This window comes from Taeniopygia guttata, chromosome 37 (genome assembly GCF_048771995.1).
Source record: "Taeniopygia guttata chromosome 37, bTaeGut7.mat, whole genome shotgun sequence".
NCBI lineage: Eukaryota > Metazoa > Chordata > Aves > Passeriformes > Estrildidae > Taeniopygia > Taeniopygia guttata.
In genome coordinates this window covers 4,763,795-4,789,952 of record NC_133062.1, presented here as the reverse complement: position 1 = coordinate 4,789,952, position 26,158 = coordinate 4,763,795, and the positions used below count along the sequence as shown (strand labels likewise).

General features: G+C 54.4%; 3 protein-coding genes across 3 annotated transcripts in view; 1 reads left to right on the top strand and 2 right to left on the bottom strand.

Annotated features, from left to right (window-relative positions):
• Window positions 1–26,158, bottom strand: part of LOC140681563 (uncharacterized) — a 305,451-nt gene that overhangs the window by 69,261 nt on the left and 210,032 nt on the right. The window lies entirely within an intron of this gene.
• The window catches only part of LOC140681562 (uncharacterized), a 422,013-nt gene that overhangs the window by 259,167 nt on the left and 136,688 nt on the right, over window positions 1–26,158 (top strand). The window lies entirely within an intron of this gene.
• Window positions 15,877–16,809, bottom strand: LOC140681534 (olfactory receptor 14A16-like). The gene has a single exon (XM_072921426.1). It carries the CDS (start codon window positions 16,807–16,809, stop codon window positions 15,877–15,879), a length of 933 nt encoding a protein of 310 aa, XP_072777527.1.

Below are 26,158 nucleotides of genomic sequence, written 5' to 3'. Positions count from 1 at the left end.
GGGAGCAACTGGGATCATATGGGGAGTGATGGGGTTGATACAAGGGACAACTGGGGGCAACTGGGATCACACTGGGGAGAACAGGAAGCAACTGAAAGCATGCTGGGGGCAACTGGGATCCTACTGGATCTTACTTGGAGCAACTGGGATCAGGCTGGAAGCAACTGAGGACAACTGGAGTGACTGGGAACATGGTGGGAGCAACTGGGATACACGGGAGAGACTGAAACCACAGTGGGGGTAAATGGGAACAACTGGAACCACAGTGGATGATAATGGGAGCAGCTGTGCCCATGCTGGATTCATACTGGGATCCTACTGGAACTGGCTGGCATCATACTGGGAATGACTGGAAGTGTGCTGGCTGTGACTGGAACCATGCTGGAGGTGACTGGGAGCAACTGGGCCCACCCTGGGAGTGACAGGGAGTCATTCTGGGCAGGGCTGGAATCATACTGGGAGTGACAGGAACCATACTGGGGGGGACTGGGTGCAGCTGGGATCATCCTGGGAGCCACTGGGATTCCAGCAGGTGTGAATGGTTCCTGGCTGGGGGTCACTGGGAGCTACTGGGCCCATGTTGGGAGGAAAATCTGGACACATTGGAAGCAACTGGGACCAACTGGAAGGTACTGGAACCGTGCTGAGGGGACTGAGACCACAAATGGGGAAACTGGGTTCATACTGGGAGCGACTGGGACCACACTTTGGGCAACTGCCAGAAACTGGGATCATGCTGGAGGCAACTGGGAGTAACTGGGAAAGACTGCGATCATTTTGAGGTCACCAGAACCTTACTGGGCCAACTGGAATATACTGGGAGTGTCTGTGACCATACTGGGGGGACTGGAACCACACTGGGAACAGCTGGGACCATGCTGGGGACAGCTGGGAGTGAGTGGGACCATGCTGAGAGGGACTGGGACTATTTTAGGGACACCTGAGATCATACTGGGAGGAACTGGGAACAACTGCAACCATTCTGGCAGCAACTGGGATCATACTGGGATCACAGTGGGAGCAGCCGGGTCCATGCTGGGTGAGACTGGGAGGAGGGTGACTCCATGGAGGGTGACAGGAATCATACTGGGATTGACTGGGAGTGGCTGTGAGCAACTGGAATCATGCTGAAAGTAACTGGGAGGAAGTGGGAGGGACTGGGAGCATGCTGGGAGTGACTGGGATATACTGGGAGAGACTGGGAGTCATAGGGATCATACTGGTGGTTACTGGGGTCATGTCGGCATTGACAGGGAGCAACTGGGATCACACTGGGGGGCACTGGCATCATACTGGGAGTGACTGGGATCATACTGGGATTACAGTGGGTGCCAAGGGACCCTGACTGGGGGTTACTGGGAGCTGCCAGGCCCATGCTGGGAGCCAAATGCACACACACTGAGAGCAACTGGGAGCAACTGGGAATGACAGGAGTCATGCAGGTGACAACTGGGATGTACTGGCAGTGACTGGGATAAAACTGGGGGCAGCTGAACCATGCTGAGGTAACTGGGAGTGCCTGGCAAAGACTCTGGGAATGTTCCAGGCAACTGGGATGTACTGGGAGTACCTAAGAACATGCAGGTGGTGACTGGGACCACACTGGGAGCCACTGGGAATGTGCTGGGGGCAACTGGGACCATGCTGGGGGCAAGTGTGAGTGACTGGGGCCCTGCTGGGGGAGACTGGGATCATACTGGACTCATATTGGGATCATACTGGGAGTGACTGGGACTATACTAGGAGCAACTGGGAGAAGTGGGAACACACTGGAGAAAAGTGGGAGCAACTGGGACTTGCTGGGGGCAAATAGCGTCACAATGGGGAATGACTGAGAATGACTGGGCTCATACTGGGAGAAACAGGGATCCTGCAGGGAGTGAGGGGAAGTGACCAGGGTGATACTGGGACTGACTGGGCTCATCCTGGGAGTGCCCAGGAAACTGGAAGCACACAGGGGTAGGAACTGGGCACCTGCTGGGAGCAGCCCCTGGCGGCCCCGCTACCCCCGAACCCCTTTCCCGGCCATGCCGCCCCTCCAGCCCCAGCACCCCCATTGCCGGGTGCCGGCACTGCCAGGGGTCCCCCCTCTCGGGGTCCCCGCTGGGGCTCCTGGGGCTCTCCTCTCTCTGCGCTCCCGCCCAGGGAAGCCGCGGCTCTCCCGGGGCTCCCCAAATCCGGGGTCCCCCCGCCGCTCCCGCCGCTCCCGCGCGGTCCCCACGCGGCCCCGGCAGAGCTCGGAGGGCCCGGCCGGGAAGCCCAACCCGCACCGCGGGGGGACCCGCATCCCCCCGGCCCCGCCGGGGCTCTGCCGCCACCCGCACCGGGACCCCCCAAAAACACCTCCCGGGGACCCCCGATGTCCCCCCGAGGGCAGCTGCGGCTCGGCCTTGGAGCCCCGCCAGCTCCAAACATCCCCCCAAAAACCCCAAACCCAGGGAGCCCCGGGATATTTGGGGCCAGCTCCCCCTGCCCGGGCACCTGCGGGATGGGGGCGACGCTCCCGGGGTGCTGCGAGTTCAGGCGGAGCCGGAGCCCCGCGGTTCATCCTCCCCGCTCCTCCTGCTGCTCCCGCTGCCGCTCCGCCTCTTCCTCCCTCCTCCTCCTCCTCCCCGCAGCCGCGGGAGGGGCGAGGATGGAGCCGGGACAGGTCGGAACGCAGAGAGGGGTGGGGGGATGCCAGGAGTGACTGGGCTGTACTGGGATCATACTGGGAGCAGCTCCTGGGTGACTGATCCTACTGGGATCATACTGGGATCATACTGGGAGTGAGGAGGAGCAGCGTGGTGGCTCCAGCGCTGGGGCTGGGGGCGCTCCTGGCGGGCGAGGGGGGAGTGGGACCCCGGGCACCGGGACCCTGAATCGCCATTGCTGGCACCGGGACCCCCCCTGCTCCCCTTATCCTGCACAGGGACCCCCCTGAATCCCCCATTTCCGGACATCAGGGCCCTCTGCTCCCCTTTTCCCTGCTCCCAGCCTCTAGATTTCCCGTGTGCCTGATCCTGGAACGCCTTGGAACACCTTGGACCCCCATTGCTGCCTTTCCCAGCCCCCAGCCCCACCTTTGTGCAAAACCAGAGACCCTCTGAACTCCCCCTTCCCAAACACCCCGGGTGTCCCCACCCTGGTACCCCTTTTTGGGAAACCCTGGACTCCCCTTTCCTGGGCTCAAGGACCCCTGGAACTCCCTTCTACCTCTCCATCCCTGCCCCCCCATTTCCGTGACCCTGAGACCCCCCTGCACCCCCATTCCTGAGAACCAAGACACCCTTTTACCCCTTTGCCCGGCACTGAGACCCCCCTGCACCCCCTTATCCGGCACCAACACAATCTGTTCCCAGCCCACACCTCTCCCAACCCCCAGCCCCACCCTTTTCCCTGACCTGGGACCCCTGGGCCCCCATTCCTGCCTTTCCCAGCCCCTAGCCCCTCCTTTCCTCACACTCAGGAGCCCTGGCACCCCCTTTCCTGGGCACAGGATTCCCTGGACACCCCATCCCAGCTCTCCCAGTCCCTGCACCCCCTTTCCTTGGCTCTCAGCCCCTGAACATCCTTCCCAGCTTTGCCAGATCTTCATGTCCCCCTTTCCTTGGCCTGTGGAACCCCTGGAACCCCAAAATCTCAGCCCCGTCAGCTCCCCCAAATCTTTGTGTCCCCCCAATTCTCCACTCCCTGCAGCTCCTGGAAGGGCACTGTTGGAGCCCAGCCCAGGAGTCCCCCAGTCCTTAATTTGGGGGACGTGGATGGGACCTCCTGCGAGCGCTGCGGCAGCGAGCGGGGCCGGATGGAGCCACAGACACCGGGGATGGGGGCGGGAGCTGAGCTGGGATATTGGGACAGCTAGAGCTGGGATATTGGGATAGCCAGTGCTGGGACATCGGGATAGCCAGAACTGGGATATTGGGACAGCCAGAGCTGGGATATTGGGATAGCCAGAGCTGGGATATTGGGATAGCCAGAGCTGGGACATTGGGATAGCCAGAACTGGGATATTGGGATAGCCAGAGCTGGGATATTGGGATAGCCAGAGCTGGGATATTGATATAGCCAGAGCTGGGATATTGGGATAGCCAGAGCTGGGATATTGGGATAGCCAGAGCTGGGATATTGGGATAGCCAGAGCTGGGATATTGGGATATCCAGACCCAGCTCAAGGACAGGAACCGGCCCGTGGCTGACAGTGACCTGGAGACGGGGCCGGTACAACCAGAGCAGGGGCAGTGGGGGGAGCCGGGGCTGGGCTGGGATCTGTGGGAATGGAGGACTCTGAGGGGCTGGGATGGGATCTCTGGGGATGGGGGGGATCTGTGGGGCTGGGATGGGAATCCAGGGAGCTCCAAGGGGCTCCCAGGGCCTGGGACACGACTCCATGGGTCCGTTCTCTCCTCATTCCCAGGTCTCCACACAGTGCAGGGGGTTTCCAGCTGTGACCTCCTGTCCAATGGAGCATCCATGGATCCCACCAGTACGGCTACGAGGGCTGGGATTTCATCTCTTTCCTGCTGGAATCCAGGAGCTTTGCAGTGTCCAACACTGCCGTCTGGATATCCCAGAGGTGCTGGGAATCCAGAGGGATCATGGTGGAGCAGATGAAGCATTACCTGGGACACACCTGTGTGGAAAGGGCCCCCAAAATACATCAGATATGGTCGGGAGGCTCTGGAGCACAAAGTTGGGTGTGGGAAGGGAAGGGCAATTCCTATGGGAATGGGGGACTCAGGAATGGGGGACTTGGGAATGCAGGAATTGCCATGGAATTTCCATGGCCAGATCTCACTCTCATCCCAGTCAGCTGAGAATTCCATGGATGGACCTACTCCCTAACCCCCTGCCATGGGAATTCCATGGGGAAATGATTGGAATTGATAACCAATCCAATGAGAGCAGTGCAATGAGAAGTAATCCCTGCTGGGATTCCATGGGACATTGATCCCAATCCTTTGCCCAGGCTGGCTCTGCTGTGCCCGTAGCTGCACCAGGGGAGTGCCCTGTCCCTGCCCTGAGCCCAGCACGAGCCTTTCCTTGGGTGTTCCGTGCCCTGCCTGGGGCAGGAGGGCACTGCCGGAGCGGCTTTGGTGGCCCCGGGCACCCGGCTGGGCTGCAGCCACTGCAGGGGCTCCTGGGGAATGTTCCAGAGCAGAGCTGAAAGCAAACAGCAGTTTCTGGAGGGGATTCTGCCCCTGGGCCTGTGCTGGGAGCCCAAGGGCAACAGCCCAAAGTGCTGGGGCTCAGTGTCCCTCGGCCAGGCCGTGTTCCCTGGCTGTGCCCTGTCCCTCAGCTGTGCCCTGTCCCTCAGCTCTGTGGGGCCAGGGGTGGCAGCAGGACCTGGGGCAGCCCTGGGGGAGAACAACCCTGAGCCCCAGCTGGGCCAGTTCCCCCAGCTCCCCCCAGGCCACTCCCAGCATGGGCCCTGTGGCTCCCAGTCACCCCAGTATGGTCCCAGTCACTTCCAGTTACACTCAGTGTGATCCCAGTATCATCCCATTCACTCCCTGTGTGATCCCAGCATGATCCCAGCATGTTCCCAGGTGTTCCCATTCATCCCTATAATAGTTCCAGGCACTCCCAGTATGGTTCCAGTCCTTCCCAGTATGATCCCAGTATGAACCCAGTCACTCTCATTATGGTACCATTTGCTCCCAGTAAGGTCCCAGTCACTCCAAGTCACCCAGTATGATTCCAGTCACTCCCAGTATGATTCCTGTCACTCCCAGATAGTCCCAGTATTATTGCAGTAACTTCCTTTATGGTTCCTCTGTGATCCCAGTCACTCCTGGTTAATGCAGCCTGGGGTCCCAGGGGTCCATCTGACCCCCGGGCTGCCACTGCCGTGGGTGTCCGGATAGCGCTGCGCTGTCAGGCTCAGCCTGTCTGGGTCCCTCGGCTCAGCTCCCAGCCTCAGGCAACTTAGCGAGCACCTCTGGAGTGATTTCAGCTCTGTGAGTTCAGCTCTTGGTGATTTCGCTCTGTGCTCACAAGTGCCTCTGGCTGACAGACACACAGGGATAGAGAGAGGAAAAGGCTGTATGCGGTTCCACAGCGATGTCCTTTATTGCCAGCTCCTCTGAAGGGATGCAGTGACAGTTCTGCCAAACTGGGTAGAAATGGGTGTTTATATGGGGTACTGGGGTGTTGGAAATTGTCCAGTTGCCAGGTTTGAGGAGAATACACCAATACCCTTACAGAGAGATAAGAAGGGTCTGAATGCAGAAGAGGGGCTTCTTTGGTCCAGTCACCGTGACTTAGGCATTTCTTATCTTAGGCGAGTGACTGCCAGGGAGGCCTTGCAGGGCCTCTGACTGCTACAGTGACACTGCAGAACCTCATGGAACCAAGGGGCCATTGTGACACTCTGCTGCCTCATGGAATCAAGGAGACCATTGTGAACTCGGTGACCCCAAGGAACCAAGGGTCCATGGTGACCTTGTGCAGCCGCAGTGTCACAGAGGAGCCGCTGTGACACAGTGAGGGCACACGGAGCCCAGGGGCCATTGTGACACATCAGGGCTTTGTGGAACCACGAAGCCATTGTGACACTGCAAGGCCTCATGGAAGCACGGGGCCATTGTGGCAGTGCAGAAGCAAGGGGAACATTGTGACACTCCAGGGCCTCATGGAGCCAAGGAGATCCTTGTGACACTGTGGGGTCCCATGGAACCAAGGGAACATGGAACAGGTCTGGCTGGCTGGGCCTCCTGGGGACCACCTTACAGGTCTGGCTGACCCTGGCATGTTGAGGGCTGCTTCTCATCTGCCCCTGAAGCACTGGGGCTCTGGGCTTTCCTTCCCATGGGAGAGAACTGTCCTTCTCCTCCAGGGAACCAGGGCCAAAACTGGGATTTCTTCTCCAAATTTCCTTATGTAAAAGGATTTTTCCCAGATGAAATCTGCCAGGAGAGACAGGTCTGGCTGCCTTGACCACCCAAGGGTCACCTCTTAACTGCCTTTGAAACACTGGGACTGTGTGCTTTTCTTTCTTATGAGAAAAAAACCATCCATCTCCACCAGGCACCCATGGCCAAAACTGAGGATCTGCCTCCAGATTTCCCTATATCCAAGGATAGCTCCCAGACAGAAGCTGCCAGGACTGACAAGTCTGGCTGGCCTTGGCTTCCTGAGAGCTGGCATTCATGTGCCTCTGAAACACCGTGGCTCTGTTCTTTTCTTCCTAATGTAAATAATTCTTCCTATCCAGGAACCCACAGCCAAAATTGAGATTCCACCTCCAAAATGCCCTGTGTCCAAGGATAGCCCCTAGATGAAAGGTACCAGGAGACACAGGTCTGGCTGGCTTGGCCTAAGGGTGCCCACCTCTCATCTTCTTCCAGAACACTTGGACTTGCACTTCTCTTTCCTATAGGAAAAAATCATTCATCCTGTCATGGTCAAAACTGGGATTCCACCTCCAAAACTCCCTACATCCGAGGATTAATGCTTTGAGAAATGTTTTTTGTTGATTTAATGACCTATTAAACCTTTTCCCAAAGTTTCTCTTATCTTCTATGTTGCCAGAAAGGCTGTTTTATTGTTTTGAGCTCCTGAGAATCTCTTGTTGGTATTTCTCCAGTGCATCCAACTCAGAGGACAGAACCAATTGTAATTCCTTTTAAATGTCCCATTGAGAGAGTTTTTTAGGGGATGGGGGTCAGGGCTTGTGTGTCCTGCTTGGCACAGCCCAGGCAGGGCTTTCACAGCCCCATCCCACACTCCAGTTCCCAGCTGGAGCCGCTGGTGCCTCTGAGTTCTGCTGCCCCAGCCCCAGGGCCGCTCTCCTTGTCTGCCCATTCCCCCAGGGACTCTGGGCAGGGATGGCCTCAGTGGGGGCTGCTGACATCCTCAGCAACTTGGAGGCTGCTGCTGAATTTTACTGCTCCAGAGGCTTCTTCAGCCTTCAGCTCTTCAGTGCAGGAATTCAGTGCCCCAGGGCTCATTAACATTCAGAACCCCTTAACAAGCCAAGCCCTGGGAATCATTTAAGTTTTCAAATCTCTTGTGGTTGATTACACTATATTTAAAAGGAGAGTGAGAAAAGATTTCTTCAGGTCCTGTTTAGTTTTTTTTACTCCTAATAAATTGATGTGTGAAATCTCCAGTTGACACTGAATCCAAGTGCTTCCTCATGCAGTTGGAATAGATATGAAAATCAAGACCCTTTGTGGCTGACAATCCATCAGACTCTGTCCCTGCCCCCACCCCACCATTTCCCCCATCCAAGCCCTGGCACTCAGAGCAGCCTTGTGCAAATCTGAGCTCCCTCCAGCCCAGGCTGCACCTGCGGGTTTCAGTTCCTTGGCTCCAACTCCCACCTGCTTTCCTTGGAGAAGGAGCTGCCCCAGACACAGAGGGATGTTCATTTATTGCCAGCCAACAAAGCCAAGGGAAGGCACAGCTCCATCAAATGCAAAAGCCATTCCTCTGCTGGATATTAAATCCACTTTGCACAGCAGACAGTCTCAGAGCAATGGAAACACCTTCTGTGCCCAGCACAGATCCCAAGGTCCCCCCAAACCCTCCCTGCCCTGATTCTGCCCAGATTTGCTCTTTGCACACAGAGTCACAGGCTGAAGGCAGGAGCTGCCTCCATGCCCAGAGGGAGGAAAAGAGGGAAAGTGGATGAAGAGCTCTCCTGTGCAGAGCCAAGGTCCAAGTGCCCCTGCAGTGGGAACCACAACTCATCAGGTTTGTGTCCTTTGGGCTCAGGACTGGTGACACTCAGAGGCACAGAGAGGTTTCTTGCCAACAAACAGGAGTTGAACATTTGAAGAGTTTAAAAACAATCACAGCTCTTCCCTCAACTCTCTGTGATGTCCACTCAGCATCTGACATGTCCCCTATCCCCAAGGAATTTCTGCACAGGAGCAGTTTTAGACAAAGACATTAAAGGTAATTCTGTGATAGATATAAATGTAAGTAAGGTGTTGAATAATGTGATATTTATTTGAATTTCAGAAAGACTGCACAACTCTGTGAAGCTCAAAGCATGAAGCCAGTCAGTTGAGAGGACCTTGAATAATGAGAGAGCACCTAGAGAAGGAAATCTGGGAGCAACAGGAAGGACATAGATTGAGCTGGTCTAGTGAACAGATTTCCTTAGACATGGCCATTTAAACAGGAGAGATGGAAACACCTGAAGGAAGAGGGAGATGATGCAATAAACAGAATATTGGTGACTCAAGAGGATGGAAAGATCAATATTTCTTCTTCTCCCATCAATACACTTCCAAGAAATTCCCGTTCCTAGAGGGAAAATATTGGTCTTTCTTAAAAGTAGTGTAAGTGACCCAGATAATAAAAATGTCCCTGTATAATATGAAATGTACACATATTAACACCTGCGCCCCTTTCCAGGCAGACATCAGCTGTGTGCCCATGAACAGGCAGTGCCACTTGTGCCCTGAGGTGCTGAGCTGGGGTTGGATCTCTCAGAGAGGAGCTGAGGGAGAGCAGAGCATCTTGCAAGCTGCAGGTCCCTGCCAGCCCCGCAGGGCTCCTGTGCCATCAACATCTGCTCTGCTCCAGTCTGGAACAGGGCCCAGCACGGTGCCAGGATCATCAGAGAGCTGAGGTGTGTGCTGGAATTCCATGCCCTCCCCATGGCGCAGCAGCCCTGCATTTCCCTGCTCCAGCCTTGGTCTCCAGCACAGCCGTGGAGGCTCTCTGGGCTCCTGAGTGTTCCTGCAGCCCCCAAGGGCAGCTGAGCTCTGCCTTTGGCACAGGCAGCCCTGGCCAGCGCAGGCCATGCTCAGCAATTCCTTGTCTGTGCCCGGCCTTGCTGCCAGCCCCAGCTCAGCAGCCAGGGCTGCCAAGGGCTGGCACAGACAGAGGCTGGCGCTGACAGATGTCCTGGGCCCCTCCCTGCTCTGTCCATGCTCCAAGGGCACAGAGCAGCCTCCTCTCCCGGGCTCTTGCCTGTTTTCAATGCCTTGCCCAGGTGCTGGCCCTGCCCCACAAGGCCTGGGCTGAGTCCTGCCCCTGCACACTCCGCCAGGCTGAGATGGACACTGATGGTTTCTGTGCCAGGCTCTCCCAGCCCAGCCCAGCTCCCTGCAAGCTCTGCCAGCTGCCCTGAGCTCTGGGCAGCACCAAGGGCCTCTCCCCAGCACAGCCCAGCCGGCTCTGGCCCCACAGCTCTGCTCAGGCCCGGCTGCTCTGGGCACTGCCCCACGGCCTCAGCCCCTGCCAAGGGCACAGCAGCAGCTGCAGCTCAGCCAGGACTCAGCCCCAGCCATGGGGGAAGGGGCTTGGCCAAGGCCAAAGGAGCTCCCTGGCTGCCCTGCTCCCCTCTGGCTGAGGTGCTGAGAGCTCTGCAGCCCCTCCTGCCATCCCATCTGCCCAGGCCAGCACAAGAGCCCCGGCCTTGGGGCCCTGCAGAGCTGCTCCTGCTCCAGGCCCAGGGCCCATCCCAGAGCTGGGGCAGCCACAAAGCTGTGCCCATTTCTGCTCATTGCTGCTCTGATGGGGATGGATCCTCACCCACTTGGGGGTTGCTGATGAATTTTACTGCTCCAGAATGCTCTTCTTTCTTGAGCTCTTCAGTTCAGGAATTCAGTGAAAAAGGCTCATAAACACTTGTTCAAAACGCCCAAAGAAGAAATACCCGTGGGTGTAATATAAGTGTTCAGTTCTTCTGTGGTTAATTAGACAGATTTCAGAAGTATATTCAAAGTGAATAGACTGTATTGAAAATAATAAAGAGAGAAGTGTTTTGTCCTGTTAAATATTCCTGTTTATAGGTTGATATCAGCAATGTCCAATTGATATTGACCCCCAGCACCTTCTAATGCACTCTGAACAGAGATGAAAATCAAGATCCTTCATGGCTGACAATCAATAACACTTTGTCCCCACCCCTCCCCACCATTTCCCTCATCCAAGCCCTGGCACTCAGAGCAGCTGAGGAATGGAGTCACATCCAGGGGTGTCCCCAGGGCTCAGCACTGGGGCCAGGTCAGTGAAATCTCTTTATTGCTGATCTGGATGAGGCCATCGAGGGCACCCTCAGGCAGTTTCCAGGTGAGCCCAGGCTGGGTGGGAGTGTGGCTGTGCTGGAGGGCAGGAAGCTCTGCAGAGGGTTCTGGACAGGCTGGAGCCATGGGCCCAGGACAGTGGGATGAGGTTCACCAAGGCCAAGGGCCGGGTCCTGCCCTGGGCTCACAACCACCCCAAATCCCTGGCTGTGCCCTGCTCCTGATCCCCACAGCCTCTCCTGTTTCCTTCATCCCTGCATTGCCAGGGACTTTCTGGGACAAGGGAGCTCTGCTCTGGGGATGGAGGGAGGTCCCAGTGCCACCACTGGAGTGGGAACCACAACTCATCGGGTTTGTGTCCTTTGGGGGTCAGGAGCTGGTGAGACTCAGAGGCACAGAAAGTTTCTCTTCATGGCCAACAGACCACAGTTGAACAGGACACAATTTAATAACAATCACGCTCTTCCCTGAGCTATGTGCAACGTCCCAGCAGGGTCTAATGAGTCCAGCATCCACAAGTGATTTCCATAATAAAATTAATTTTAGACAAACGTGGTTCTGTTTGATAGATATAAACACAATTAAGTTTTTGAATCAGGATGCTCATCCTGGAGTGGGGGCAAAACAGCTCAAACAATTCCAGATTTGCAAAGCTGTCAATGGGGGATGGGAAGGGAGGTCAGGCTGCTTTTGGAGTTGAGGAAATCCTGAAACCAGCCTGACTCATTTCATCTCCTCCTGGCCTGGCTGATCTCCCCTCTTTCCCCTTCCACCCATTGGCTTTTCTCTCCCACCAGGCCCCCCGGTGAAGAGCCTGGCTCTGTGTTCTCCATCCCCTCCTCGCTGGCACTGCCAGGCTGGCATGAGGAGCCCCTCAGCCTTCCCTGCTCCAGGCTGGACAAGCCCAGCTCCCTCAGCCTCGGCTCACAGCCCAAGGGCTCCAGCCCCACCTTGGAGGCCCTTCCCTAACCCTGCTCCAGCTGCCAGACATCTTTCCTGCCCTGGGGAACCCAACCCAGGCCACAGGGACCTGGATAATCCATGTCCTTGAAGTCCTGGTCACACAGCCCTGGCTCCTTTTCCCCATGTTAGGCTCTGGGGTGGATCCTGTGGAACATCCTTTGGTGGAGGCTGTGGCTCCAGGGGGACCGGGGGGATACCGGGGGACAGGGACCCTGCTGGGCATGAACAGCATTGGACTTGTTGGGAGAAACTGTGAGGGGGAGCTGGGGTGGAGTGACCAACCCAGTGACCTCACAGAGCCCTCCTGGGATGTCACACAGCCCCTCTGAGATGTCACAGCCCATTCTGTGATGTCACACAGCTGGTTTCTGATATCACAGCCAACACTGTGATGTCACAGCCAGCTCTGTAATGTCACAGAGACTGTCTTTGATGCTGTAGCTGCCCAATGACCTCAGATAACCCACTCTGTGATGTCATAGCCCACTCTGTGACCTCATGTTACCAGATGATAAATGATCTCCACCAGGTGAGCTGACACCCGGAGCTTGTTCTCCAAAACCCCAGGCCTATGGAAACCACACAATGGCCATTGTGGGAGAAGGGGAACTGGAAGTTCACCAGCCTCAGTGTCCTGCCAGCTCAGCCAGGCCCACGGGAACATTGGGGTCCATGACCACCAGGGACCACCAGAGAGACCCCCAGGACAGAAGAACACATGGGTAAAGGGGAGGGGAAATGTGTTTTAATTCTGGGGAAATGATTATCAGATGTATGTTTCATCCAGGACTATCAAGGAATACATGTGCAAAATACAGAATATGAACAGAAACTTTCCTGCACTCAGCATGCTCGGCTTTGGGAGGAGCTGTCCCCTGTGCATCCAGCTGAATAAAGAATGCTGCTTCTTAATGCTGCACTGGCGTTAAGGAGTTTTCTGTTTTACCGAATTTTTGGTAACACTGCACTCCCAAGGAAAGCTCTGTCTCCTGCTGTTCACAAACAGAGAAGGGCTGGCGGCAGATGTGGGGGTCGGAGGCTGCCTGGGGCACAGGGACCATGAAATAATCACGTTTTCAATGATCTGTGAAAGAAGGAGGGGCAGCAACAAAACTTCCACACTGGATTTAGGAAGGGCAGCCTGTGGCCTATTTAGGATGCAGATTTGGGGAGTACCAAATCAGGCACTGATTTTTTAAAGGGAAACAGCCCTTAAAAGCAAAGGGGTCCAGGAAGGATGGACACAGTTCAAGACAGTGATCTTAAGGGGGAAGGAGCAGCCTGTCCCAGTGTGGCAAAAGATGAGGTGGTGAGAAAAATGACTGTCCTGGCTGCCCATGGAGCTTTTGTGGGAACTCGGGGGAAGGAAGAAGGTGCATTAACTTTGGACAGAAGGTCAGGCAACTTAGGAATTGTTTAAGGATGTTGTTAGGTCATGCAGAAAAAAAAGGAAAGAGGTGGATTCTCAATAAGAGATTATTCTGGCCACTTCTGTGAAAAAGAATAAAAAATGTGTCTGTGAATAAATTCATAGAAAAATGTGGTATACGGAGAACCTCTACTCTTTATTGGATGCAGTGGAAAATATAGTAACTAAAGATAAAGAAAAGGTTGAGATACTTAACACCTTGTTTGTCTCAATTTTCAATATATGGAGAGGCTGTCCTCAGGACAAGAGTTCTGCTGAGCTGGTAGATGGGCACAGGGAGCAGAACAGCCCCCTGTAATCCAGGAGGAAGCAGCTGGTGACCTGCTGAGCCACTTGGATGCTCACAGGTGTATGGGATGGGATGGGATCCATCCTAGGGGCATGAGGGAGCTGGTGGATGAGCTCCCCAAGCTGCTCCCCATCATTTACCATCAGTCCTGGCTCACCAGGGAGGTCCCAGAGCACTGGAGGCGCCAGTGTGAGCCCATCCACAAGAAGGACTGGAAGGAGGATCTGGAGAACTCCAGGCCTGTCAGCCTGACCTCGGTGCCCGGCAAGGTTATGGAACAGATCACCTTGAGTGCCACCACAGGGCACCCACAGGATGGCCGAGGGGTCAGAGCCAGCCAGCGTGGATTTAAGAGGGGCAGGTCCTGCCTGAGCACCCTGATCTCCTTTTATAACCAGGTGACCCACCTGTGGATGTGGGAAAGGCTGTGGATGTGTCCATCTGGACTTCAGCAAAGCCTTGGACACTGTCTCTGACAGCATTCCCTGGAAAAGCTGCAGCCCACGGCTTGGGCAGGTTCCCTCCTGGCTGGGAGATGGAAGAGCTGGCTGAGGCTGGGCCCAGAGAGGGGTGGGGATGGTGCTGCACCCAGCTGGTGTCCAGTCCCTGGTGCTGTCCCCAGGGATCTGTGTTGGGCCCAGCCCTGTTTAACATCTTCACCGATGAACTGGGTGAGGGGATCGAGCCCACCATCACCAAATTTGCAGGTGACACCAAGCTGGGTGTGAGTGTGGATCTGCTGGAGGGCAGCACAAGAAGACACAGCCTTCAGCTGCACCAGGGTAGGTTTAGGCTGGACAAGAGGAAGAAGTTCTTCACAGAAAGGGTGAGTGGGCACTGGAATGGGCAGGCCAGGGGGGAGGTGGCAGAGTCACTGTCCCTCTCCAGTGGCACTCAGTGGCATGGTCTGGGTGACAAGGCGGTATTAGGGCATTGGTTGGACTTGGTGATCCCAAATGTCTTTTCCAGCCTATTTGATTTTGTCATTCTGTGATGATTGGGACACTCTGGGGCCATTGTGACACTGCAGGGCCTCGTGGAACTAAGAGGACCATGGTGACACTGTGCAGGCCCATAGAACCAGGGCTCCATTGTGGTGCTCTGGGGCCCAATGGAACCAGGGAGTCCCCGTGACACTGGGTCCTGGTGGAACCACAGAGGCCATTGTGACACTGCAGGGCCTCGTGTAACCAAGGGGCCACTGTGACACTCTGGGGCCTCCAGGAATCTGGAAGGCCGTTGTGACACTGTGTGGGCTCGTGGGAACAAGGAGTCCATTGTGACACTGAGGGGACTTGTGGAACCACAGAGAGCATTGTGACAGTGTGGGACCTCATGTGACCATGGGGCCTTTGTGACACCCTGGGGCCCCATGGAACCGAGGGGCCACTGTGAAACTGCAGCACTAACAAGAACATTGTGACACTGAGGGGCCCCATGGAACCAAGGAGTCCATTGTCAAATTTTGGGGCCCCATGGAAACAAGGGAACCAGTCTGACAGTGCAGGGCCTGGTGCAACCAAAGGGACATTGTGATGCTGAGGGGCCCCTTGGAACCAAGGACATTTTTGCAGATGACACCAAGCTGGATGTGAGTGTTGATCTGCTGGAGGATAGGAGGGCTCTGCACAGGACCCTGGAAACGCTGGATCCAGGTCCCAAACCCAACAAGGTGAGGTTTAACAAGTCCAAGTGCCGGGTCCTGCACTTTGGCCACAACAACCCCTGCAGCGCTACAGGCTGGGGACAGAGGGGCTGGACAGCAGCCAGGCAGAAAGGGACCTGCAGGGACTGATGGACAGCAGGCTGGACATGAGCCAGCAGTGTGCCCAGGTGGCCAAGAAGGCCAATGGCTCCTGGCCTGGATCAGGAATGGTGTGGCCAGCAGGACCAGAGCTGCTGTGCCAGCACTGATCTGCCCCCAGCTCTGCACACAGACATTGCTGCTGCAGCTCCAGAGAAGGCAACAAAAAGGCATCTCTGCAGAAAACTCTGCTGGGACATCCTTTAGTTCCTTGAAAGCCACCAAGAGTGCAGCCCCTCATTGACACATTCTGTGGGCACAGGGAAGGTGGAGGGAAACCAAATGAGAAATGGCACAAGGAATGACATTTCTTTGTGGAAAACATTAAAATGCCAAACAAAGAAAAAGAACCTCCAAAGGAAACCAACAAGAAGTATCAAAAATTACTTTTATTACAAGTGATTTGCAGAAATTTGCCAGCAGTTCAATGTTTCTGAAACCATCCAATCATCAGTCTCCACACTGCAGCCTTGAGCTCCTGGTTCCTCAGGCTGTAGATGAGGGGGTTCAGGGCTGGAGGCACCACCGAGTACAGAACTGACAGGGCCAGATCCAGGGATGGGGAGGACATCGAGGGAGGCTTCAGATGAGCAAACATAATAGTGCTGAGGAACAAGGAGACCACGGCCAGGTGAGGGAGGCAGGTGGAAAAGGCTTTGTGCCGTCCCTGCTCAGAGGGGATCCTCAGCACAGCCCTGAAGATCTGCACATAGGAGAAAACTATGAACACAAAACAACCAAATCCTAAACACACACTAATAAGAAGAAGCCCAAATTTCCTGAGGTAGGATTTGGAGCAGGAAAGCTTGAGGATCTGTGGGATTTCACAGAAGAACTGGCCCAGGGCATTGCCATGGCACAGGGGCAGGGAAAATGTATTGGCTGTGAGCAGCAGAGCATTGAGAAAGGCACTGGCCCAGGCAGCTGCTGCCATGTGGGCACAAGCTCTGCTGCCCAGGAGGGTCCCGTAGTGCAGGGGTTTGCAGATGGACACGTAGCGGTCGTAGCACATGATGGTCAGGAGGAAATACTCTGCTCCAATGAAGAACATAAAGAAAAAGAGCTGAGCAGCACATCCTGAGTAGGAGATGGTGCTGGTGTCCCAGAGGGAATTGTGCATGGCTTTGGGGACAGTGGTGCAGATGGAGCCCAGGTCGCTGAGGGCCAGGTTGAGCAGGAAGAAGAACATGGGCGTGTGCAGGTGGTGGCCGCAGGCTACGGCGCTGATGATGAGGCCGTTGCCCAGGAGGGCAGCCAGGGAGATGCCCAGGAAGAGGCAGAAGTGCAGGAGCTGCAGCTGCCGCGTGTCTGCCAGTGCCAGCAGGAGGAAGTGGCTGATGGAGCTGCTGTTGGACATTTGCTGTGGCTGCACATGGGCACCTGTTCATGGAGAAAGGACAGGGACAAGTCAGGAGAGGCTGCTTGGAGCCAAACCTGGGCCATTCCCTTCAGACTGTCCTGCTGGGACTCACCCACCCTTGTTCCTGCTCTGGGAAAACCTCCACCCAGGTCCCTGCCTGCGCTCCAGCTGTGCTGGCTGAGTGTGCCAGGAGCAGCCAGACCTGAGTGTGGGGGCTCTCGAGGAGCCATACCTGCCCTGCTTCCCTGGGTTTGTGGCCATGTGGCAGAGGGACAAGGCTGGATATTCAGGATTTGTCAGGGGAATCACTGCAGCAAGGCTTGGATACCATCTGCACTCAGACTTCAAAAGGAAATAGATGGCAGGAGTTGGTTTTAGGAATTGTTTTAGTACCCACAAACCATTCCTGGCCCACTGAGGTCAGAAATCCCCAGAATTTCTGCTGCATTCTGAGTTTGCCAATGAGAGATGTGAGAGGCAAAGGATTCCCTGTGGCTGAGGGAAGGTGAGGGGCTGGATGGGCTTGTTCCCCCAGCACTGCTCTGTTCAGCCCCCTCTGCTTCCCTGAGCACCTCCCTGGCCCTGGACATTCCCTCCTGAGAGGTGCCTTGTCCCTGCCAGCCCTCACAGAGCCCATCCCACCCTGTGTGCCCTCGGCCCAGCCCTACAGAAACCTGCCTGTGTGCAGGGCCCTGGCTGGGGCAGGCTCTGTGTGCAGCTGGGCAAGGGCAGCTCAGGAGAGCCCTGCTGGGCCCTGCAGAGGTGATGCTGCTGCTGTCCAGGGCTGAGGAGTGGCTGAAGGCCCTTTGGGAGGCTCCCAGCAGAGAGACTGACCACCCAAAGTCACAGTTCTGGAGTCTCTGTAAATGTTCAAACATTCCTTTGATGATCCCATGTGACCCTTTCAACTCAGAATGTTCTGTCGTTCTGGGATTACAATTCCTGTTCTGCTTCTCTCATCCCCCTGTTTTCTATAATCAAAAGAGAAAAAAAACCCCTTGCAACAGTGTTAGAAGAGTAAAGTAAAAACCAGACCTTTATTGGAAGCTGCCAGGTGTCCCAGTGGGGATGGGGTACATACAGCCCCTGATTTCAACAATTATTAGGGTTAATTAATTACGATATTTAACAGGAATATCCAATAGGAGATTCAGTTGCCCCAATTACACACCCCTGGCTCAGCGCATTGGACTAGGTCCAAGGGCTTTTTTGTCCCTCTCTTATTTATGACTGCTCAGATTCTGGTCAAAAACCAAAGTGTTCTTGTAGGTCCTCTTCCTGATAATTAGACTATACAGTATTTCAGGAATGTATTTAGACAGTCAGCTTATATTTACAAAATCTAAGAGATAGGGAGAAAACATAGTAGAGACAGCTAAGGATTACAGTCAGATAAGTACATAATAGTAGTTTAATAGAGCTAATTAAGAGTTTAATAGAGTTATGTAACAAATCTCTATTTATAATTATAGAATAGAAATTTACAGAGCTACATATATATGAAAAATGTTTAAAAAGCAATACACTTTTTGTCATCACCCCAACTTTCCCATCCTTCTCCAAGCCAGAAATTGAAAACACTCTCAGGGAAGCTCCAGACCTTTACAGCAATCCCAGGCTTACCTTCTTTGGGAAGTGCCCTCCGGAGCTGTGCCCAGGCTGGTCTGGAGCTGGGAGCAGCCCTGCCCCACCCAGCCCCTCTCAGCAGCAGCACCTGCCGTGCTCAGGGTGGCTCCTTCCCCCCACAGCTCCTGGCCAGCGCTGGGAGCAGCTCCAGGGCCGGCTGAGAGCTGTCCCTGGCAGGCAGCAGAGTCCCTGGCCCAGCACAGCGCCCTGGGCTGCAGGACCCTGCTCTGCAGGACAGCCCTGGGCACCCCTGGCTGCTCTGCACAGGAGATGAGCAGAGAATGCACTCACAGGGTCTGTGGGCATTGGGATGTTCCAGCTTTAGGAGATCACTCCAGGAGCTGCAGCTGCATTGTCCTGCAGCCAGAGGTTCCTGTGCCAAGGGCTGGCAGTGATTCTGCCCCAGGCACTTCTCAGCCCCTTCCCAGCCCTGACTGATTGAAGCTCTCTGTGCCTCTGTGCTGTGCCCGGGCTGGCTGCAGGCAGTGCCCCAGCCCTGCTGGGCTGGGAGAAGAGCTGCTCGCAAGAGAAATGTGCTTTTGAAGCTCTCCTTGGTTACCAGGATCACCCTCTGTGCCAGGAGCCCGGCCCAGCTCAGCAGCACAGACACAGCACAAGGACTTTAATGACCCTCTGGGGCTTTGTGCTCAGGCCCTGAACATCAGGCCCTGAGAGGGAGCTGCAGAAACCTCTCCAGAACTCCAAGTCAGAATCCAACTCCAAAGTTTCTTGGACTTTTAATGGGTCCCACTGAGGGACACGACTGAGAAAGTGTCCCCAGGCCCCAGGCAGAGCAGAGAGCTGGAGGCACTGATGACAGGTGGGGACAAAGAGAAGCCAAGTCTTGGTGCCCTGGGGCACAGCAGGGTCTGTGCCACCAAGGGCTGTGAGGAGACACCTTGTCCTGAGGCCCTGGGGCCTCCTGGCACAGCCCCAGCCAGGCTGGGCACTGTCACCCCCTGGTCCTGCCCTCAGCATCCCCCCCTAGCCCACATCCCAGTGGCCTCAAGGATCTGCTGGAAGGAGTCCCTGGGGAGCCTTGGTCAGGAATGGCCCTGGGGGCTCCTTCATGCTCCCAGGGACTGCAGGTTTTTCAAAGGACTTTGGGCTTTGCTTTTGCCTTGGAGTCTCTGAGAGGTTTGTGCCATCCTGGCCTCCAATTATCTGCTGTAATTAGTCCCTGGAGAGGCTTTGTCAGGAACCACACTCAGTGGGGCTCATTAATGCTTCAAGGTACTTCAGTTATTTTAAGGTACTTGGTGTTTCCCATTTGATCCAGACTCTGTGTGAGGTTTGTGCAATCATGGCCCCAATTATCTGCTTTAATGAGTCCCTTGAGAGCTTTGTACTGACACTCAGTGGAGCTCATTAATGCTTTGAGATACTCAACTTTTGTATGGTACTTTAGATTGTCCTTTCCACACTGAGAGATTTTTGTGCCATCCTGGCCTCCAATTCTCTCCTCCAAGGAGTCCATGAGGAGCCTGTGTTGGGGATGGACCTCAGTGGGTCCCATTAATGCTTTGACACATTTGGGGTTTCCTCTGACTTTGACTGCTGGAAAGGTTTGTGCAATCTCCTCTCAGGCCCTGAGGTTCCAGGTCTCAGCTCCAAATGCACCACGGGGCTCATTAGGATCAAGCAACTCCTGACAAACCATGGCTCTGCCTTGATTTCCCTCTTGTCTGGGGCAGTTCATTAGGAAGATTTCCTTCTCCAGTTATTGAGAAATATTTTTAAAACCTTTTACGAAATACGTATTTCTGTTTTAAAGGGTGTCTTTTATTACTGTTCTTATTACACAATATGTGATTGCAGCATTCAGTGACTGATACTGACCCAGGGACACTCCTAAGGAGGTCTGGCCTGGTCAGAGACACTGTGCCTTGAGGTCTGACCCAGTGTGGACAACCTTGCTCCCCATTCCCAACCCCATCCTGTCTCTCTTCACTCACCTGGGACCTGCTTTGCTCAAAGAACTGGCTGTGCACAGCCAAGGAGGGTTTCTCCTTCCTTTATTTTTGAAGTTAACTAAACTCCTGAGTTTCCCCATTGAAAACAGACACCCTCCTCAGGTCTGTGCCAAGCCGAAGGTGCCTCCAAGACCACTACAGCTGTGAGGGTGGATCATCATCCCAACCCGCACTGGGCCATTGCAAGGGGCTGTGTCCATGGACACTGCACTGACCAGACTGATGGGTTTGGGTGCCATGGCAACGCTTATCAGTTCAGGTTTCCTTGGAAACCACCCCAAGGAGTCATTTCTGCAGCCAGGTTCCATGGCCTGCAGAGCTGTTGCTGCATTCAGCTGCCATGGCAGCCCTCAGGACAAAGCGGTGCCAGGGCTGTTCCAGGCACAATTGCAGTGACACTCATTGGTGTCACCAGGTTCCACAGCAACAGCCACAGGGACGTGTTCCTTGGTTTGGTGCCACGACAACCAAGGCCTGGAGCTGCTGTGATGGTTGTTTGCCATGGACACCTGCCCTGGGCCCCTGGCTCAGGGCTGGTGTCACTGGAGCTGGGTCTCTGGGAGCTCCAGAGGTGGCTGTGGAGCATTGCCTGTGCTGTGCCAGGGACTGGCAGACACTGCTGGGCTGGGATAGAGGCTCTGGGGGCATTGGGGTTCCAGGGCAGGGCAAGGCTGGACCTGCCCCTTCCTTCCCAACACACAAAATGTTTCCAGCCAACAAGCTCCTCCAGTCTGTCACAACAGGCCATGTTGGAGGTGGAAACCCAATTCCGGCCATAGGCACCTGGACAAGAAGGACAGTTCTTTTCCATAGGAAAGCCCAGAGCCCCAGTGTTCTGAAGGGAGGTGAGAGCCTCACTAGGCCAAGGCCAGCCAGAATCGTCAGTAATGGCAGGTTTTTATGGGACGGGCCTTTGGATATAGGGAAGTTTGGAGGTAGAACCCCAATCTCAGCCATGGGCACTAGGAGAAGCTGGAAAGTTCTTTCCCATAGGAAGGAAAGCACGGAGCCTTCCCCAGTGTTTTGGGGACAGATGAGAGGTCAGCCTCATTAAACCATTGTCAGCCAGACTTCTCATGGCAATATTCCTATGGGAGCAATCCCTGGATAAAAGGAAATTTGGAGGTGAAATCTGAATTCTGGCCATGTGTGCCTGGAGAAGAATGAGAGTTCTTTTCCATAGCAAGGAAAGCATGGAGCCCCAGTGCTCCAGCAGCTGATGAGAGCAGCCCTTGGCATTCCAACATCAGCCAGACCTGTCAGTGGCCCCTGGGAGGCCAAGCCAGCCAGACCTGTTCCATGTTCCCTCATTCCATGGGGCCCCACAGTGTCCCAATGGTCCCTTGCTTCCAGGAGGCCCTGAGGTGTCACAATGCCCCCTTGGTGACACCAGGCCCTGAAGGGTCGGAATGGTTTCCATGGTTCCATCAGGCCCCACAGAGTCATAATGGTCTCTGGGTCCATGAAGCCCCACAGTGTCACCATGGCCCCTTGGTTCCATGGGCTCCAGTGGTGCCACAATGATCCCCTTGGTTCCATGAGGTGCCCACAGTATCACAGTGATCTCCATGGGAAGGAAAGAACCGAGCCCCAGTGTGGCAGGGACAGCCACCAGAGGCCAAGGCCAGCCAGGCTTGATGGTACTGGCAGATTCTGGCTGGGAGCAACCCTTGGATATAGGGAATTTTAGAGGTGGAACCCCAATTTCAGCCATTTCTGTGTAGATAAGGATGGTTCTTTTCCATAGGAAGGAAAGCACAGACCTTGTGTTTCAAAACAGAAGAGGAGAGAGGTGGCTCCTGAGAGGCTGAACCAACCAGACCTGTTTGTCCTGGCAGCTTTTATCATATGGAATTTGGGAGGAGGAATTTCAATTTTGACCATGGACCCCTTGAGAAGAAAGAAGGTTCGCTTCCATTGGAAGGAAGACACAGAGCCCCAGTGTTTCGAGGCAGGTGAGAGGCAGCTCCCAAGAGGCCAAGGGCAGGCAGACCTGTCTGTCCTGGCAGCTTTCACTTGGGAGCAATCCTTGGATGTACAGAGTTTTGGAGGTGGAATCCCAGTTTTGGCCATGGGCGCCTGCTCAGGATGGATGGTTTTTTCCTATAGGAAAGAGAAGCGCAAAGTCCAAGTCTTCTGGAAGAAGATGAGAGGTGGCCACCCTTAGGCCAAGCCAGCCAGACCTGTATCTCCAGGCACCTTTCGTCTAGGGGCTGTCCTTGGACTCAGGGCATTTTGGAGGTGGAATCTCAATTTTGGCCATGGGCACCTGGACAGGAAGAAGAGTTCTTTTGATTAGGAAGGAAAGCACAGAGCCCCAGTGTTTCAGGGGCAGATAAGTGCCAGCCCTCAGGAAGCCAAAGTCAGCCAGACTTGTCAGTCCCGGCAGCTTCTGTCTGGGAGCTATCCTTGGATATAGGGAATTCTGAAGGCAGATCCTCAGTTTTGGCCATGGGTGCCTGGTTGAGATGGATGGGTTTTTTCCCTTAAGAAAGAAAAGCACATGGTCCCAGTGTATCATAGGCAGAGGCGAGGTGGTCCCCAGGTGGCCAAGTCAGCCAGACCTGTCTCTCAGCAGATTTCATCTGGGAACAATGCTTTTATATAAGGAAATTTGGAGAAGAAATCCCGGTTTTGGCCATAGGTCCCTGGAGGAGAAGGACAGTTCTCTCCCATAAGGAGGAAACCCCAGAGTCCCAGTGCTTCAGGGGCAGATGAGAAGCAGCCCTCAACATGCCAAGGTCAGCCAGACCTGTCAGGTGGTCCCCAGGAGGCCCAGCCAACCAGACCTGTTCCATGTTCCCTTGGTTCCATGGACCCCACAGTGTCACAATGGTCTCCTTGGTTCCATCAGGCCCTGGAGTGTCACAATGTTCCCCTTGCTTCTGCAGTGCCACAATGGCCCCGTGCTTCCATGAGGCCTTGCAATGTCACAATGGCTTCGTGGTTCCACAAAGCCCTGATGTGTCACAATGGCCCCTGGGCTCCGTGTGCCCTCGCTGTGTCACAACGGCTCCTCTGTGACACTGCGGGCTGCACAAGGTCACCATGGACCCTTGGTTCCTTGGGGCCTCCATGTTCACAATGGTCTTTATTGATTCCATGAGGCAGCACAGTGTCACAAGGGCCCCTTGGTTCCATGAGGTTCCATAGTGTCACCGTGGTGTCCTTGGACCTGCATTGTCACAACTGACCTGTGGTAATCACATATCCTCTGAGCAGAGAGAGAGATCTCCCAGGAATTTCCTGAGAAGCTGTGAGAAGCTGTGAGAAAGCTCAGAGAAAAGAACAAGAAACGATTCTTATCTTCACCTGCTGCACCTGTTGTTGTGCACATGTGGAATGTGTTATGGAGATTTGTTTATCAAAGGGTGATTTCTAAATTCGCCAATGGTGATGGTGTTTGGATTTCAATTAACCAGTCTGGTCTGTCTGTATCGGACTGTCTGCAAGAGCGATGAGTGTTTCTTAGCAGTATAGTATAGGATAATGTAATAAAGTGATTGATCGGCCTTCTGGAATCATGGAGTCAGTGCTAATTATTACAGGCTGGGGACGCCCTGCTACGATAGTTATCTAAGTCAATCTTCCCTTACCTCTGAATGCTGAACAGAATAGGCTTAACAGGCATAGCAGGAACACCAACCACTGTAGACCCAAAGATCTGGCTGAGGAGTTGGGAGAAAACTTCCCCTGGTGTAATTTCCTCACAGTAGGTACCATTATTAAAGTAATTCCAAACACATACAGTTAGTGTGTGGTAGCCTCAAATCCATATGCCCACCATCCAGTGGAAATTAAAAATCCATAAATTCCTCACCATATTAACCCATCAAACAAATTGATTATCAGCCATATTAGCCATAGTTATAGGATGGGAAAAATGTAGCCACTACCATGTGCCACCCAAACCAGGGTAAGCTAGACCACCTGGTGACACCAAACAAGGTTTCTATATCCAGTACAACAAAAAGAAATTATGTTACTCAAGAATTGTTATTCTTATTTCACCCTGTTTCTCTCAATGCCCTCAGGCTGCACATCGGGTGCCAAAACTGGTCTTGGTTTACAAGACAGGTGTCTGCTAGGGAAGGCAGCAAAAAGCCTCCTGTGGAATGGAGAATGTAAACCCCCTCCCTCCAAATTATTAGAATCATGAAATAAAGGGGCTCTCAGGCAGGCAAAGATATGGGAATAGGAATGTCAGCTCTTTCCTAGTGTGTATAACAAAGCAAACAAGCAGCAGCAGCTGCGGCACGAACAGCAAACAGAGCAGAGCCCAGTCCCGCCTTTGGGCCGTGGCGCTTTCCCTGCGGTGCAGTTCCGGGCACAGCCAGCAGGGGCGCTGTGGCTCCCGGGGCAGGGCAGGTGCGCTGACCCCCACGCGGCTGCAGGGGGCGCTCCGGCCGGGCTCGGCAGCGCGGGGCCATGGCGGCTTTGTCCGAAGGGGGAAGGGCTGGAGAGAGGCTTTGCTTCACAAACCCCGGGGCAGCCGGCTCCGCTGCCCCAGCAGGACTCTCAGAAAGCAGTCAGCTCGGTGCCCCAGCAGGACTGGCAAAAAGCAGTCAGCTGGGCTGGCAGGATGTCTCGGCAGGCAGGGGGTGAGGGGCTCCAAGCAGGGCAGGGAGAGACCAGCTCAGGATCCTGGACACCAGAGCAGACAGGGATAGGTCTCTCTTTTAGTGGGGCAGGTGTAAATAAGGTCCCAGTTTAGTGGCTGTTCTCACGAGCAGAGGCTCATCCCAGGACAGAAGAAACAGCTCTGGCCCGGGCTCTGGCAGCAGCAGTGGAAACGCCCATCTCCAAGAGCAGCAGCTCCTCCCAAAATAAGGGATCAGCCGATAAACATCAGCCAATGATAAGGAACAAACAGAAAGGAAAAACCCAACCCCCAACACTGGTTTATAATTCCTAATGCTAAGGGAGAATTGTATAAAGTTTTAATTCCACCTTTATAATTGTTTACATATGAGCTCTTGAATTGTCAGGGGTAGGGATTGGAACCTGCTGCTCCAAGGCTCCTCTCACAAAAAGAGGCTTAGAAAGGCTGGCGGTCCTTGGAGGTATTTGGGGATCTATAGGGGCTATTGGGGGTCCTTTCTGTGCCTCCTGACCTGACAGGAGCTTCTCTAATAAACTTTGCCTAAAGCTCCCAGTCTGCCCATGACAGGAGCCCCTGTGAGTGCCAGTGACATCCCGGCTCTTTGGCAGCCTGGGGACACTTAGAAAGTCCCCATGAAACCCCTCTGAGGGCCTGTCATAATATCTGAACCTTAACATGCAAACTGTCGGCTCTTAACTGAAAGGTTGGTGGTCCAAGCCCAGCCAGGGATGCCATTTATGTCAGAATCTGTGGTATTTAAATGATCCCAAAATTGCAGAAATTCGCTGTCTTTGAGCCCCGCTGCCAAAGAAGAAGCCATAATTCATCTGTGCTGGTTTTCAAGGTTGTTTATTCTTGCTTATCTATAACATGTTCTGTCTGACCTGAAGTAGGCCTTTCTTGTGGGGCAGCGTGCAGGGCTCTGCCCCTCAGTGGAAGTTACAAACATTATATACCAGAAACTACCTGTGCTATATTTACAATAATGTGCCAATACCTACCACCTGTGTTGAACAATGTGTCCCCAGTCTAAACCAACAGAAAAATGCCAACACTACAGTGAAACATGGAAGGCATGAAGAAGACGAAAAAGGACAGGACACACACGATTTCCTCCATCTTGCCTCCTTTGAACCCCTTAGCT